The 17,948-nt window shown below is 49.4% G+C and overlaps 1 protein-coding gene across 1 annotated transcript in view; it reads right to left on the bottom strand.

Moving 5' to 3' along the window:
• Positions 1-245: 245 nt before the first annotated feature.
• Positions 246-17,948, bottom strand: part of MYBBP1A (MYB binding protein 1a) — a 59,740-nt gene continuing 42,037 nt past the window's right edge. Inside the window, exons 24-27 of the mRNA XM_083806510.1 lie at positions 15,223-15,336; positions 4,111-4,212; positions 2,831-2,955; positions 246-878 (exon numbers count right to left, since the gene is read on the bottom strand). Coding sequence (XP_083662636.1) covers positions 374-878; positions 2,831-2,955; positions 4,111-4,212; positions 15,223-15,336 — 846 coding nt within the window. The 3' untranslated portion in view covers positions 246-373. The remainder of the gene's footprint in view (positions 879-2,830; positions 2,956-4,110; positions 4,213-15,222; positions 15,337-17,948) is intronic.

The raw sequence follows: 17,948 nt of genomic DNA on the forward strand, positions 1-17,948 counted from the left end.
GAACCTCCTACAGGGCTTGACCACACGACTCAGCAGTGCCAGCACACCTACCGCATCTCCCCAGGGAATCCAAGCAAGCCTCTCATTTTTGCCTTGGGGAAATCAAGGGAAAAAAAGGAGGCTGTGCTCCGGAGCACAGGCTGTTTGGTACTGCCAGAGGAGAGAGAGGGGGCGCCTGCCAGAGCCCAGAGAGGACGCGGCCTCCTGAAGCTCCCCGTGCCTCCCACACAAGCCAGACCTACAGCTTTAGAGCTCAGCATTATGGCAGTTTTATTTAAATTCAAGGAGGGCATAAAAATATAGTTATAAAAGATGCTGAAACAGTCCTCTGAGTCACATCAGCCATGCCAGGCCTGGGTGAGTCCATGAAGTTTTACTCCTGCAGCGCTGGAGCTTTTTTCTCTTTCCTTTTCTTCTTGGCTTTGTCCTGCTTCTGCGGAGTCTCCTGGCTGGCACTCCCTTTGGCTTTCTTTGCAGCTGGAACCTGCTCAGCTTCATTACCTGCATCACCTTTTCTTTTTCTATTCCTCTTCTTCTTCTTCTTTTTGTCCATGATGGCATCTCCACCGTTCACAGCTCCACCCTTGCTGCCCGCCGCTGCCGCCCCGTTCTCCCTGACCCCTCTGTTCCGATTCTTGTGTTTCTTGCCACCAGGCACGAGGCCTTGCTTTTGCTCAGGGCTCTCTGTTCCCAGGGCTTGCTCCTCTGGGGCTGCTGGCTCTCCACCTTCATTACCTCCTGGTGCTACTCCGTTCTCTTGGACGACTTTCTTGCGATTCTTGCGTTTCTTGGTCTCTGGGAGGAAGCCTTTCTTCTTCCGCTTAAGCGGCTCCGCTGCCTGCGCGGGTTTATTGGCTGTTTTCTCTTTCTTGGGCTTCCTGCAGAGAGAACACCAAAAATCAACAGTAACTCAAGCTTACGGCCAGGAAGCACCGCGATGCACGCTCCAGGCAGGCTGCGAACAGGCAGAAGCAGAAGGAAGCAGAGGCATGCTGCGAGGATGAGCGTTGTTATCCTGGAGGGGGTCCGCAGCCTGCAGCAGGGCTGGGGAACTGCACTGTGGGGGCTGGACCAGGCACACAGAGGCTTGAGGAAGAATCCCTCAAGACCCTGTCCCTCTGAGATAATGCTGTACTTACCCCACCTTCCCAAACGAAACCGCCCAGGGCCTCAGGCAAGGCTATCAAGATGCTTTCTGTCTGTCTGTCCAGGGTGACAGCCCCAGCAAGGCCTCTGTTTGCTGACAGTCCCAAGAGGTCTTGCAGCAAGAACCCCCCACAAACCCTTCCAGTCTCACCCAGGCAGCCTCTGTTTGCATGCAAGGCACCCGGTGCTGCTGCCGCTCTCTGACACGTCAGTTAGCTCCACCACCATCCCGGCTACATCGCTCTGCACCAGCTCAGTCCCCAGAAAGGCATCCTGAAAAGGAACCAGGCTGCAACCCCGCAGCCTTTCTGGAGAGCTTTTCATGCTGTGTCAGTCCAGGGCGGAAAAAAAAAACAACATCCTGACAACACGCTGTGAGCGTTTGCCTCTCAGCACCTCCACCAGGGTGCTGGGTACAAACCACACCTGCTGTAGGTCTGGTCCAGCTCACCCGCACAAAGATCCCGGGGTCTCACAGCAAGGTGGCACCAACAGCGGCAGCAGGCTGTGCCCTCAAACCCCAGCCTTTCCTTAGGCAGCACACAAAACTCAGTGTTTCGTGCCCACTAGACCCTCAGCAATCCCCTTCGCAGTCTCTCCTTGCTGCTATCCCAGGCCTTACCCCTGGGCCAAACCCAGCAGCACGGTGCCAAGCGACCTGTGTGGGACTGCTAAAGGGACCGGGGCTGTGCCACAGAGCTGGGTGAGGCCACCGTGCCCTGACAGGCTGTTTGAGGCATTAGGAGGGGCCACAACAGTTTCAGCTGCCTTGTGCAATTCCTCCCTGCCTGTGAGCCCTCTCACAGTGAGCCACGTGCAAGCATTTCCCCCAGAACCTCTTACTGGGCTGAGATGCTGCAGACCAGGCCACCCACATGCTGGGGCTGCGACTCCCAGTCGTCAGCAGAGCCACCCAGCAATTATCCAACGCTGTGCACATCGCTAAATGCTGCCAGGAGGAAGAGGAAGCAAAAATTCCAACCGCAAGCTACTGACAGGAAGGAAAAAAAGATCTTGCCCTTCTTTTTCTCCTGGAGTAAAAGTCAAATCCAGGTGCCGTTTAACACGGGAGTGTTGAAGCATGAAGACTAAATGCTCCCAGCCTTCAAAGCTGCAAGGCAACCTGGTTGGGGATCCAGGCACTGAGGAGCCCAAAAATCACTGGAGGGGACTGAAGGTCCTGGGCAGGGTCTCTCTGGTATTCGCTTGCTTCCCGTGACAGCTACTTGTTCCCTCCAGGCTCACATCTGCAGGATCAACCCACACTGCTGTGGTAGGAGCTGAGTGACTCAGCCCAGCCCAGAAATCCTCTGCACCGTTGGCGGTGGCTCTTACACCAGGCCACCGCTCAGAGCTGCTGAAAGCAGGTGCTCTGTCCTTGGGTAAGCGACTGTCTTACATCTGCTGGCAAGAGCAGATCAGATACCAGACATGCCTCGCAATCCTCTTCCAAAAAAGGACCGATCCTCAGCATGCACACACCTGAGCAATGAGCCTAGCACCAAGCAAAACAAGAAGTGTTTCAACCTCACCACCCCAGGAGCTCCGTTTAAGTCAAACCCCAGTCTGAGCTCTGTGCCTTGATTTCCCTTCTCTTCCTACTTCCCCACATCAAAGAAGCCAAGCAGGACAGGCAGGCAGCCCCGCGGGCGAGCCGAGAAGCCCAGGTGCCAGCCGTACGTACGTGTGGTTCAGCCATCGCATGGCATTCCAGTAGAGAGAGTCGAGGCGTGCTGACTTCCCGATGCCTTCCTGCTGGTTCAGAGCTACCAGCACTTTGTCCAACTCCATCAGCTCCACGTGCAGCTTCTGCAAGAGGCAAGTGCACACTGACAACGTGCAGGGTGAACTCAGAAGGGGCACTCACAGCAGCAGAGCACAGGCCCATCCTTAGGACAAAACCGTGTCAGGGACAAGCAAACCACCAGGCTTCTCTAGGCCACTGCCCTGAGCCCATCCACAACAACACTTCAAGTTGGGGGCAAAAACTGGTGAGTTACACCCACTACATACAGGGTTTGCTTGACAACTGGGTCTCTAGCATGACAGACACGAGTCTAAGCTGGAATTGTACTGGCATGAAAGGGACTGAAAGGTCCTTTAGTCCTTTGTCCTTTTCATCCCGTGACTGGGAAAGGGGGGACGGAGATGATGTGCTACGCACCTATCCTAAAGAAAAGCAGAAGCGTTTTCAGTCTGGTTTCTAAAGAACACAATCACGCTGCTTCTGACTGCCTCTAACAGCTTCTGTGACCCACTGGACAATTTCAGTAAAACCAGACGGAAAGGGGTGTCTCAGAGGCTATTCAGGTCCTCCAAGAACCCTGGAAATAATCTCTCTCCCCACCCACTTTCCTATTAGGTCTCCACAAAGAAGTGGGCTGTGGTGTGAGCTTATCAGTAGGAAACTGGGCTTCAGCAATTATGCTGCTTGTGTTATTTTGCTCTCGTAAATAAAACCATGTTGGAAACTTATTTTGTCACCTATAGAAAATCTCCTCATGTTCAAAATGCCGTTTTTCTTTAGAGCTGAACAATGCCTCATTCCAGCTCACAAAGCTTCTGCGTAAGTCTCAGTTTCTGGTAATCAGTCTCTGGGGTTCAGTGAAGAGGAGAGAGCGATCACCTGGGACAAAACCCAGCTCACCCCCACTGTACCCTAGGCTGTATTTCTCCGGATAAGAAAGGAGATGTCACAAATGTTTGCAGAACACTGCACAAATCCTCCAGGAAGTTCTTGGAGATCAGCTCTCAAGAGCTACCGATCGCTCCTTCAGACCGGAGGGCTTTTCTGTACTCAAATCCAGCCAGGCATTCCCTCCAGGGGAAGGGATGTAGTGACGAAGGAGTCACAAGGTAAAATCCAAGCCTGACAGCTGCCAGAGACCTTGATGGTACAGCCTTTTGGCAAGGGGTCAGTGTGTCAAGGAGTCAAAGCCACGCAGGATCGGGTCACGCTCTCACCTGCTGCATCACGGTTTTGAGGAGGAGGTTCAACAGCTCCAAGCTCTTGGCAACTTTGTCTTTCTCGGCCTTCACCCTAAGCTCGTCAACCATTTTCAAACTCTGCAAATTAAAGGGACAAATGGAAGAGGAACATACATTAAATGGGGAAACAAATCACGCTTCTGAGAAGAAAGCAGGAAATAGGTAGGGGTTTGCAGGATTAACCTGTCACCAAAATAACTCTGGAACGACGAAGCCCACCAAACTCTGGAAATGCTCGGGAGGGTATGAGGTGGAAGCTGCTGTAGCCCAGCTTAATTAAAAAACAGCTGGACAAAATAAGAGCAAGTGTATCACAAAGGCACCACCGTGCTGCTCCCCCTCATCTCTAAGCTAAAGCAAAACTGGCGACAGGTTGCTGGCTCCTGGAGAAAAAGAGGGAAGACAATAACCCCCGTATGGAAAGGCCAGAAGACTGGCAGACAACAGACTCACCTGAGGGACAGCAGCAACTCAGCTGCAGAAGCTGGGATTTGCACGCAAGGCGCTAATGTAGAAACCCATTAACACTCACGCCTGGGAAATCCCAGTTGCCAGCACTAAAACAGGGCTTGTCAATCAAGCTTAAATCCGCTGAAAAGGATGGAGAAAATCTCATCTCTTTGTGTTACCTTTATGTGCTGCAGGCTTTCTGAGACACTGAAAGGTCTGGCTTAGAGGAAAATCACTCCTGAGACAGGTCAAATAAAAGCCAGAGTTATTTACAAGTGGAGAAGTGCAGCAAAGAGCCATGAAAAGGCAGCTGGATCAGAGCGGCCACCCAGGGGCTCCGGGGTGCTGATCCTCTGCCTGCAGCTGGTCCTCGCAGCCCTGCTTACGTGGTCGTTATCCTCCCTGCTGCACTGCTGTGTGAATGCACAACCACAGCAAGCCCCGCAGCTGGTACGGGTACACTAACACGAGTAGGATTTGTGGGGACAAGCGTGCCATCGCCAGCGGTGTGCCCAGCGGCAGCCCGTGTCTGCAGGAGGCTCTGCTTGTGGCCAAGCTGCCTCTGCCTGGAGCGTGAGCGTGCCAAACTGGTAAAGGGCAAGGTTTGCCCCAGTCGGAGCACCCTCAGGTGATAAGGTGCTGCACCAAACCTGTACCCGGTGCTCCGGAGGTGGAGATGTGCTGGGAGGTGCCACCTCTCCCTTAGAGCAGCTGCAGCTTTCACTGGAAGGCATTTTCAGGGCTTTACGGAAACGGTTCTCCAGCTATGGCAGCATAAAGCAGGCAAATAAAGTAAAATCCATGCAGACACTGAGAGGAGTGAGGAATTCATTCCCCAAAGCGAGGCTGTTGAGCAATGACCCCCCAACAGCAAATAACGATGGCCAGCAAGAGCCTAGGAACACTTTGAGCAGAAAAACCACGTAATGCCTCTGCAGGAATAGCGGCCTGCAAGTCAAATTATGTACTGCCTGCGCAGGATTCCAGCCCCTGGGAGTGTCTCTTTTAAATAACGAAAACACAGTTATCTCCTGACCAGGACACGCGAGCTCTGTGTTAGAAAGCCACCACGGTTTGCTGGCTGGAATTCAAGTGGCAACTTCATCTGACCGTCAGTGCCTCGCTGATAATCACTGCCTCCTGATAGACAGACGAGCTGCAACCCTACACCAGAGATGTCATTAACCTGCAAGGTCACACAATTCAACCGCTCAAAAGTCTCTCAGGTGAAACAAGGAACAAATATTGGGGTGTGCAATTAAAATACCCATCACATGTAGGACGTACCGGGCCATGCACCCTCCGTGTATTGCACCTACACAGTAAATAGCAGGAATAATCAGCAAATCAGTTATGAAAACAAAGACTGATTTGCATTAAAAAAATCTTTGCGATGTTAGAAAAAGAGGATACCGGCAGGCTAACAGTCATTGCTGGTTCAAGCAGCTTTCAGAGAGGCTGTTGAAGTCCAGCTCTCTATTTTGCTAAGTCACAGCGAGAGAAAATCAGTACAGGCTGTCAGCACTTCAGGACAGGAGCAAGAGGAAGCAGAACCATACTGTGAGGAGGAGCCACAGAGAAACCAACTATCATTTCATCTTTTTCACATACCAAACTTAAGAATTAAGAAGGTGTTCCTAATAAATTGCATTTTCACTGCAGGTAAGCGATGCGGATAACTGCATTTAAATCGTGCAGGCTTGGCTGTCTGTCCTTGCTGCCATCCCTTTCTCACGGCAGTGCCCTGATGTTTTGAAGGCTTTGAAACATACCCTGCCGAAGTCAATCGACAGATCTCTGAACAGCACTTGAGGGGTTGACGCTGCAAGTCCACAGCAGTTGTCAGGTGCTTGGGAAACTGGGACGTGCACTGACTGGTCTGGGTGCCCGACCAAACTCCTGCAGAGCTGCAGAAGGCAAAGCGTCGCTTCCCTGCTGGAGGTGGGAGATACCACGGGGCTACTGACATCACTGCAGTGAGACTAAACATCGAAAGTAAAGGACGGGTTTTGCATGAGTCTGGAAACTGAGGCATGGTTACACCAGCACAAACAGCCAGAGGCGATCCAGTACAATTTAGGTGCTCTGCAAACAAGTAACTCCCTACTAACATGGATCGCTTTTAAACAGCTCTCAAAGACCAGGAAGGAACAAGGAAAACAACGGTGGGGGGTGGATGGAGAAGCCAGAGGAGCAACAAAAAAGCAGCAGATAGTTAAGAAATACAGAATGCACAATCTTCTCTGGTCCAGAACTGCTATGTATTGCTTTAAGGAAGCTGGATGCAGAAAAGTGTTGCTGTTTCTCAATTTCTCTCCCTTCCCCTTCCCTTCTGCTTCAAAGGGCATAAAAGAAATTTACTCCAACGAGCACAGAAATGCCAGCTCCTCTGTGTGTGGTACGGTTCAGACAGTTCTGCCTCCTTAAAGTCTCGAGCCCTGTTCCTGCTCAGCTCAGTGCCCTTATCCCGATCTCATCACCACTCAGAACTTCCCCATTACTTGCTACGTGAGATGCTATCTGCTGTCACGCCTTGCTTCACTCCCTTCCTCCCATAGCAGGGAGAGCACACAGCCGAGCGTTTGGGGTTTGTGTTAGGATGTTACGCTCCGATCGCATAAAGGAAACTGACTTTGAGCGGGGCTGCTGGCAACCCTTGGGGACTGCTCCCAAGGAATGAAATCCCAAGTCTCTTCCACGCTGAGTCCAAACCTCAAAAGCAGCTTTCCCAAGTATTTGTCCTAAATTCTTGCTACATACGGTACCAAGCGTTGTCTGTATGCTGGGGGTTTGCAAAGCAGGTTACTTGGGTCCCTCACCCAGCGATCTGAAAGCTGAAGTTAGCACTGCCACCCCGAGTGCCTAGGTCAGCCATTTTACGGGCTTACAATAATTTCATTTGGGGAACATGTAAAATGCAAACATAAAAATAAAGCGAGAACCATTATGTAACAGATGGCAGACTGCAACACGTGGCAAACACGCCTTAAAAAGAAAAGCAGCATTTCAGTTATCTGCAGCATCCTTCGGAGAGCCTCACACACCGACTGGATTGCAAAAGCCCTGCACAACGTATCTCCAGTTTACATGGCAAAACTGAGGCACAAAGCAGTGGCTTTGCTTCCAGCTCTGCTACAGGTGATGAAGGGTCCAGTGAAAACCCAGACAAGCTTGTCAGACTGCCTGTTCTGTGATTCTCTGCCACGTGCTGTTTGCAAAGGCACCCAACTCTGCCTTCCCCAGCCCTCTAAAAGCGTTAGGAGTGGCGTAACGCAGTCACCTAACACTAAGAGCAGGGAGCACGTGGCTTGCTCTCACGAGCCACGCTTCACCCCTTGCTGATCATGTTATTTTTCTGCCATTTCTGCCTTTGTTACTCTGCTCCTTCAGTAACAGCCAGGCCCAACTTCAGGGAATCCTGGTTCCAGTTCCAGCTCGGTAATACCTGTGGCGGTTAATCGTGCCTGCACATCTCGGCTGTCAGCGTATCTGGGCAGGTCGCTTTCCAAAAGGAAAAAATAGGGAGGCAGTTTTCACAGCTGGAACTCCCACCTCATCGTGAGCCAATGTGGCAACACGGTTCCTGCCTCGCCCTGCGTGGATTCGGCTGGCAGAGAGCTGTGGGCTTGCTGTGCCAAACACGCTGCTTCCAGGGGCCTCTGGCTGCGGCTGGTGGATGGCACTCCTGGATCCAGAGGCCTCTGCTTCTAGGATTTCTACAAGAACAGCACATCCTCAGCAACCTATCGATCAGTATTTCTTTTACTTCTAAGGCCTGTTATCCCAGCTATTTCAGGATCCAGCCTTCACTCCACCTCTCACTGCGGTTCCCAGCATTACTTCACCTCCACAAGGGCTGCGTAAAACAGGTTTGTTAGAGCACAGGAGGCGAGTACCTGCAGTAATTCACTCACAGAAGTAGGACAGGGGGCTGGCAGCTAGAAAGGGGCATTAACCATGTAGCTCCATGCCTCAGATTCCCAGGCAGGATTTCAGCCTAAGCCCAGGACCCCACTGAAACCTGCAACAGAGCAAAAAGTGCTGCGTGTGCATCTGGAGCCAAAGTCAGCATCCCAGCCACTGCCCAGCTTTCCCTGCAGGGAAATGGCAATAAGCTGTTACAGGGAGCAAAGCAGTGTTTCTGGAAGTCTCCACAATCGCAGCCGCCTGCAACCTCAGCCTCCTGCTCCTCTTCCCTTTCACAGGTACCACGGCGGGGACACGCTCAGCCCCGACTTACAAGGCACAGCAGTACCTCAGCGTCTGGACGAGCACCCTGCTACCAAGAGCAGAGCACATCCAGCTGGAAGTTTGAACACCGTGTAGTATTTATGCATTCCCAGCACGTCCTTCGGCCTGCTTCATTGTTCAAAACAAACAGCCCTTCCCCTCCGTGGGCTCAGCCTGACAGATCTGTGCGCTCCGTGAGCCGGCGAAGCCTGGCCAACCTGCATTCTTTCCACCCGCCGCGCTATCTCCATCCTTCCCCCTCCTCCCCCAAACAGACCTGACGCTGACGGATAAATGTGCAGATTCACGGCCGAACGCAGTGCCAGGAGCCTCCTGCAAAACACGCACCTCCACCCGCCCCGCACGGCCTCGCACCCCCTGGCACAGCCCGGGGCTGCTGCCCTAAGCTCTCTTCTCCAGCAGCGAACAGCTCAGCCAAGTTTCCGCCCCGCTGAACGTCCGTGGTCACGCTCAGATAGCGCTCAAGAAGCCCGAGCTCGCTTTGCTGACCGCTTCCACGCTGGCTGTGAAAGCTGAAGCTTTGTTCTTTGCTCCGTGCTGCTCACAAGGTCCCTGAGCAGACACGACCTGATGTTTTGCTGCTGCCGTGGCTCGGCTCCCCGTGGCGGAGCCACACTCCGAGGGCCCCAGTAAGCAGGTTTGGGGCCCTACAAGTACGTGCCCATTACCTGAGCCGAAGCGCAAGATTTCCCACGTCAACAGGCAGGTAAGCTGAGAGGTGTGGGAGGGGAACAGTCCTCCTTTGCTGTTCAGAGCAGTAACAAACCGAGCTAATAACAAACTGAAAAGCAAATGAAGGATTTTAGCATTCGGCACGCTCGTAGCTCCTGTCATTATCTGATGTAAGCACCCCGTCTCACCTGCAATTACCCCCCCATTGCTCCCGAGAGACATGCCAGCCTTATTCCCACCATTTTGCGGAGGCTCAGGAGGCTAAGCACTGAGTCACACAGACCACGGCAGAGCCAGGAATCTGCCAGGAACTTCTTGAAACCCAGATGTGCCATCTCCAAACACTTCCTTCGTGACCGTGTTCGCTGAACCCCCGCTCAAACTTAGGGCTAAGTAATGGAAGACGAGCTGGGGAGGAGGGAAGAGTGGGCTTTCCATCTATCCACAGAGCAAGATCCACTTTTCACGCCAATGCACACAGTTTGCACAAGAACATACACACAGGGAGAGGTTCTCACACCACCCACTTGAAGAGCTGCTGCCGAGAGGAGGAATGGAGGAAAAAAAGCATCGACAATCCCTCCTCCCTTGGTTCCCTCTCACTAAAGCTTCTGAAGACTGAAAGTAGACAGAGAGAGAGTAGGGGACTAAGCAGACCCACATGCTGAAGGGTGCAATTAAAGGTCCTTTTCTGCAATGTTTATTTTGGCTGTTATTAGAGGGAGGAGCCCAGAAATCAAGAAGACATTCTTACAGAAAATGCCAACGCTTTCCCAAGTTTAAAGATCTGATCATTTTCTCCATAGACCGCATGCAAATGCAGCAGGGAAAAACCATACAGGACAGCGGAGGGAACAGAGGAGAATGAATTCTCTGCAGAGACATCCAGTACTCTGAAAGCACGTCAAAGATATCAGTTAAATCACGACTGGCCTCATTTTACAAGCTGAGAGGCTGAGAAAGGGCAATGAATTAAGAATTTATAAGGATGGACAGATAAAAGTTCAGGCAATCTTCAAGAAAAAAAAAAAAGAAGAATGGCTTTCTTAGAGATTTGATGAAGTCACTGTTAATAATTTATCTCCATACAAATTAAGACACCAGTAATCAAATGTGATGCCCTTCAGAAATGAAGGGCAGGAGGCTGTACAGTATAACCCTCTCTCCTTCCTCACATGCTAAGTGGCTCCAGCTACTTACTTTAAATCCCTTGCTGAACCACACAACGTCAACAAAACCCTCTAATGCCACACGATAGAAGTCTGCAGGGAGCATAGAATAACTTCCAAACTATGAGTCCTGGAAAAGAGGTTTATCTATGAATAAAAAAAAAAAAAACAAAAAGAGGGTTATCTATACCACTCCTCACCCAGACCCTGCTGGTCTACACTCACTCCTTTCTACAGAAAAACAGCTTTGGTCTGGCACCGAAGCTGGGTACTGGGTTCTGTGGGTGTTTTTACACTCCGGGATGCCCTGACTCCACTTCGGGACCAACCAACCAAGCTGAACGCTCTCTGCTCTGCTCTTCCTGTCCTTTACGCAGGATACAACACTGACAAAACAAGTGAAAGAAAAAAGAAAACAGTGAAGTTGGGCCCTTCCTATCACGTACTTACTGCACAAGTCAGACAAAGGAAACCCTCAGGAAACTGCTGTGTACAAGCCAGAGAAAGCAGCTTTACCAACAGTTTTTCTGACAGCCGTTTTGTTTTGAAGTTGCCCAGCCACGAAAACATGCTTTTTGTGGCAAATTCCTCAAATCCTTTTCCACTTCCCCCTGACTTTCACAGTGTAACTGGGAGTTTCAGCGTTAAGTTGGGAGTTACACGAAGCACCTCGGTTCAGGAGGGCAAGGCAGTCCCTGGGAAAGGGATGACATAAAAAGGTAATGAAATTCTGTATTCAGATCCCGGAGCTTCCTGCCCCAAATCTGTCACCGAGTTACTAAAAATTGGCATGGCTTCAAGATCACTCTGAAGACAAGACAGCAATTTTATAACCTATCAGAAAGAAAACAGAAATATACCTAACAAGGGGGACAAACACCAAAACGTGCCCAGAATGACAACCAGGAGAGATGAAAAACCAAACTGAGAGCAGCACGATAAAGTCAAAAAGACGGTGTGTGAACCCTAGCAGAGAGATCCCTCACCAAAACTGTGACTGTTCCCTACAGGATATGGGGAATTTGGGCCTCCCTGGTCCTGCCACTGACTCTGGGCAGCCTGAACCCACAGCCACCAGCTTCCTCCCGGAGATAACACGGGGACGGGGACTGGTGCCCAACACAAAGCTCTTCTGAAGCCAAGTTAAGAAACAGTCAGATCGTCCAAGCAGAGAGAGGGTCTCTGGGATGTCCCAGGAGATCAAAGCTAGATTCTTGGCTTGCCTCCCGGCCAAGTATGTCATCTGTAAAACAGGGAGAACAACTGTAGCTAAACACTTCAGCTCTTGGATTTCTGCAAAATACTTCCTTCATTACATCAACAACTCACTGGTTAGAATTTCCTTTGTAAAGCGCTTTGAGACCTGCTGATAAAAGAACAAAGCTGTCTCGAAGAGGAAGGAGTCTCTCTCAGATGCTACAGCATCTCAGGTGAGCTCTGTCATTTACAGCATGAGGCAACAGCACTTCTTTGTACTGTACACAACCGAGTTGTCTAGACTCCCAGCATTAGAATAAACTTGAACAGCCGTCAAAAGCTTCTGCTTGGTGTAAAGCTGCCCGTTGAGGACATAGGAGGCCAAAACCGTGCCAGAGCTCTCTCTCTGCCTCCTCACCATGGCCTGCGGTTCAATAAAAGCAGCTCACGGGGCAGTCCCAGGGCCTGTGGGTGATGATTTCTGCCCAGAAGACCCAGCAGAAGCCAAGATCACCAAGAGCAAGTAGGGCTCTCCTAAGAACAAGTCAACCCCAAAGTAAGCGCAAGGATATCAAGATTTGCCTTGCTGACAGCAAGGAGATGGCAGACATGAATCCCTCATGACTGTGATATCTGTTTTATAAGCATGCTTAAGCATCTTGGGAACAAATAAGGTCACATTAGCTTATGTAAGCACAAGAGCCATTGCCCCACAGCAGCCGGAGCTGCTATTTCAGGAAGCTGTCTCTTCATTTAAAGCTCCTGGCTGTTGATTCTCCCTCATCTGCCTCTTGCTTTTGCACAGATAATTCAATGATATCCAAGGCTGCAGTCTTCTCACGTTGCTTCATTCCCAGTTCCAGCACGTATCACTGCCCCAAACCATGCCAGGCTCCTCACCAGGTGGTCTGTAGGTATGCAGTGCACGCACTGAGGCGACACAGGACAGAAAGCAGACACCGGGAGGTAGCATCCTGTCCTCTCACACAGCCTTACACCCGCAATGACAATCCTGCACTTCGAGAGCCACCAGCCCCATAGCTACAAACCTGACCAAGGACGCAGAGTGAAGGAGGAAAGCCTTTGGGGGCAGCTTCCTTGAGGACAATGCCACTGCTTGAATTACAAGTGCACGTCAGTGTCGTCAGTCACAGAGTCGGCCTTCCCAGGCTGTTTCACTGGCTCACTGTGCCAAAGAGGGGTATAAAATCCTGCATTATCATTTTTTCTTCTTAAACCAGCTCTTTGTGAAATATGGCGGCAGGAAAGGCCATTGACAGCAAATGCAGATCTTTTAACTAGAGGTAGGACAATAACATTTCATCATTTAGGATTTCCTATCCTCCCCATAATTTCAGCACCAAGCCTGTAACTTCCATCTGACCTGCAGCTCCTCCTTCAGACAAACTCACAATTTCCACCTGGAAGTTCAGAGCTAATAAAGTTATTAGGAGTAAATAACTCCTCAGCAAGTTATTTTAATGGTGGATTACTCACTCCCTTTGACAAATTCTAATAAACTTCAAAATTTCCCAATTTCCAGCCTCCAGATTTCACTGTGACTTCTAAGTGGGATTTTTACCATGTCCAAAAGAGATCGGTCATGATATGAATATTGTTCTACTACACAATAAAGCTGCTGCATGTTTTCACAGCTATACTCAGGTGTGCGTTTCAGTGCAAATGTGCAAAAAGACACAGAATACCTTCTGCAGCTCTAGAAAGCTTTACAGCACAAGTGTCAGCCTTTGGCCATGAGTTAAAGCTGTTGTATGGAATATAAGGTCTTTGATCCCTACAAATTGCAGCAACATTTAAAGAGGAGCAGCTGATCCAGCTCCAAGGAGCCATACCAGCACTGTGCTGCTGCAAAAGCAGAGCAGGAGGAAGGGAGGGAAAAAATGCATATACATCCACCTACAGAGCAAATAGAAATGGAAAAATGTTATGTCAGAGCTTTTTGAGAACAGCCAAAAAGAGAAGCAGCACCCGTGTGCCACTAGCAGCTAATAGTGTAGGAGGCCTGCTGCCCACAGGGTACACCTCGGACAGCCCAAACAAACTGACACTATTTCCCAGGAATTTTTCTTTAAACACAAATGACCACAGAAATGAGAGGCGCTGAGGAAGCTTTGGTAGCAAAGCTCATGAAAATATTGGAGGGGTTGCAAGATGCTAAACTTTCCCCGACAAGGATAGCATAAAGGCATTGTAAACGTTTGTGGTTTCCCAGTGAATCACTCTGAGCGCTGCAGGCATTTAGCTGCTGCAGAGAAACATGGAGGTGACCAAGCTGGGAGGAGTGGCATGTTTTGTGTAGCTGGAAAATAAAACCATACCTAATAAAAATTAAAACCATACCTAACTCCACCCATTGGATTCCTGATGTCACCATTAAATACAAGCATTTAATGAAGCCCAGGATTACCTGCCTCATCAAGTATTGTAAACACCACCTCTGAATTCCTTGATTTAAACTTGCTTAGATTTGTCCCTCCTCAAAAGAAAACAAAGCTAATTGTTCTGTTCCAATACGGTAAGCTGGAATGCCCTAAATCACCAGGTAACCAGCATTTAAGGAAATAGGAATGAAAGCTACACTTAGGAAGAGGCCAATACTACAGTTACGTATGAACACCAGGACTGGAATCTCCCATGTCATGGCGTTTAGTCACCACACCATAACGTTAATTTGGCTGTTTGGTTCCCCTCCCTCAATCCCCAAGCAGCTAATTGGATGGCATCCTTCAATCTCCTCTCTCACAGATCACCTCCCACAGAACAGCTGCACCCAAAAGCTGTCTTCAGGTACAATCCACGCCTGCCACTGCTTCAGGAGCCCTGCAATTTCTGTATCACTGTTTGTTTATTCTACATGCACTGCTTGCCAATGTATATAAAGGTTTCCCTGGTAAATAATATCAGCAAAGGAGTCTGGTCCAGAAGGTCTGCAATGCACCAGGAGCCAGAAGCCTAGCAAACCTCAACTCTCTCTTTAGCCCTGTAGTTTAAGTCAATGTTCACAATACCTTTCATTTCAAAACTTATTTTTAAAGCAACCTAAAACTGACCCGAGTGTATTCCCTAAATCTCTGTCCCTCCGTCTCTTGGCTCCATCCACAGGCACTAAGCTATACCAGGCACCTTCCTGCGCTCTGTAAAAACACATCTAAATAGCAGAGCTACAAGAATGCTGTAATCCCAGTGGACACCACTGAAACCTGGGGTGAGCAGGCACAACCCCAGTGGAGCACAGCCTCAGACTCCAGCTCCGAGACCACGCTCCACATCAGCGAAAGCAGCATCCATCAGGTGCTCTCCGTACGCTGAACATGTTGAAGCTTGTTACCTCCGTCACTTGGCTGATGCTCTCTCTGATCAATTCCTCCCACTCCTCCTCGGTCATGGAGAGCTTCAGCTCACGAAGCAGCAGAACCTTCTGGAGAAGCAGACAGGCCTGGGCCTGAAAGAGAAAGGGAAATGAAGGCGTGAAACTCCGTGCTCTCTAGGGAAGGTGTTAGCAATGCAAATACCCCACTGAGGCAAACAACTAAGCACAGCATCTGGGGAACGCTGTGTTACAGACACTGCGTAACCCCACCAACACGTATATATCAGCACCCTCTTAGAAAGCACCCTCTAGACCCTGATGGAGTCAGTCCTCAGCAGAGAGGGTCGTGATTGCTGGTTGAACACACGTATTTAAAAGAGGAGGTCAAAGGGGTGGGAAGGCATCGTGCTGCTTCTAGATTCAGGCATTGCTATCCAAAACATGCTTTCATATCTGGTCTGAGCACACCAATTTAGCCCCCGCAAGTCTTCAGGCAGCTCTTTGCATGACTCTGCCCTTTACTGTGCCCTGACAAACGCAGTAGGCACAAATAAACAAAAATAAAAGCTGGCAGATTAGCAAATGCTGCTTTTCAAAGGAACCCCAGATGCTGTTCAGAGCAGCACTCAGCCTTGCCCTGCAGTCAAGCTCACTCGTTAAGCCCATACGTTAACACAGAAATGAAAAAGGGTAGCCAGTGGAAAACCAACAGTAATCTGCAATCTTCTCACCTGTCCTTTCCTGTTCCAGCATCCCTGTTCTAAGGTTCGTAGGTACAAGATTAATTCAGCAATGGACAAAAGCAAATGACAGAAACACAGAGAATACTCTAATGAGGATTAGCGCAAAATAGTTTAGAAGATTTAAAGGGAACGTTTTCCTAACAGCATGGAGTTAGTGAGCAAATTCTACCCACATACAAAGACAAATTACTGCCCCTAGCTGCCACCATGCAGACCAAAATTGAATGCAGGTATAAATACCAAAAATCATTGGGAATTGTATCAAGAATTAATCTCAACCAAAGGAAGCAAGGGCTGCCCTTTTTTAAGCACACACTGCAACTGAAGCCACCCTACAGACAACAACCAAGCAGTTTGTGAAATGCTTTATTGAAAACGCCCTTGAGATCAAAAGTCTAAACGATCTCAAGAAAAAAAATCAGACTGGTGATACCAAACCTGGCCTGCAGATACCCCATAGACACAAAGGAAGGAACCTGAAAAGCATATAGCAGGAGGCTAAAAACTGGCCACGTGGTTCCCGCACTTTGGAGCATTTTTAGGGAACTCTTTGTTGAAGAATTCAAGGTGAGAGAAGAGAAGAAATCCCTAGATTTTTGAGAGCATTAAGACCATACAATGTTGTAGGCAGTCAAACCCACTGCCTGAAGGGCTCAGGAAGGTCTGTGCTCCCCATCCAGCACACTCCAGGCTCCTGTGATGGAGGGTTATGTGTTTCTCAAAGCCCAATTATCCCACAGGCACCCACGGCAGCTTTCAGTATTAAAGGATCTGCTGGAGGGACAAGACACCGAGCACGAAGCCCCCACCGGATAATTCCAGTGCTTGTGTTTGTGTTACACCAGAGCAATGCCATGCAGCTATGTGAGCTTACCTCCAGCTTGCACCAGTGTGGCCAATGTAGAGAATTATCCAAACAGAGCAAGCTTTCACTAACAAACTACCCCTGTTCATTACTTGGGGGAGAAAAGAAGGGAAAAACCAACAAGACTACGTCAAAAGATTTATGTTGATTTAATGAGAGAGGGAGAGCCCTAATTCCATGTTCGAGGCAGGCGAGCTTACATATTCCTTGTAATTATGGGGAGGCTGCGTCCTACAGAACAAATTATGGCATGTCTGCATGCATGTACCAAATGTAGTGGAAAGTCACTTCGGTGCAATTACAAAGCGAACGTGACCCTCGCAGTAAATGAAAGGCCATAATTCATTCTGAAAGGCTCGGGCAGGGTCATAAACCTCAAGGCACCATCTCTTTGGCAATTACAAAAGCATTCACACTGCAAATGGGGGAAAAGCACAGAGAGGGGGTCTTTTAAGCAACCCTGGTGGTACTGCAGGATTTACTCAGGAGACGAGCAGAGGACCAGAGGCAAGAGCACAAGGAAGCAACGCCAGTCAGCAGTGGTGAGAGCGCTGCACGCCAGTGAGGAAAAGAGCTGGAAAGAAATCAAAGGCATCCAAAGGAACAAGGAGCTCTGGAGACCTGAGATTCAACGGATGGACTGACAGAGAGACCCTAAACAAGACCTGCTTCTCAGTAAGAACCAAGCCTGGCAATGATTTAAAAAGAAAGGAAAAAACCTGCTGAACATCCATCCCTTCTGTGTCGCAAACTGGGAAGTCAAAATACCCAGGCATCCGAGAACCCTGGCTGGTGCTACCCCCTCTTTAGTAGTTTGTCACACTCACAGCTTTCATACCTCCAACCCCTATATTAGATTCAAGCAAAGAGAAAATATGTTTTGATTTCCATGTAATTAAAACATTGCTATTGCTGTACTCAACGCACTCCTGTGTTTCATGATTGTTTCTTTAACCCAGTGATAATTTAGTATCAAGCGTGAACAACTTTTCTCATTTGAACGAATAAAAGTAAAATAAGAGATCTGTTTGTTGGTTGAAATAAAATTGGGCTTAAGAACATCTCGGTTGGAGAGCAGACGTGACACTAGTAATTATAATGTCCTACGCTGTAGTTTAAGGTGATCGTATTTATCC

The sequence above is a fragment of the Anser anser genome, assembly GCF_964211835.1.
Source record: "Anser anser genome assembly, chromosome: 20".
Taxonomy (NCBI): Eukaryota; Metazoa; Chordata; class Aves; order Anseriformes; family Anatidae; genus Anser; species Anser anser.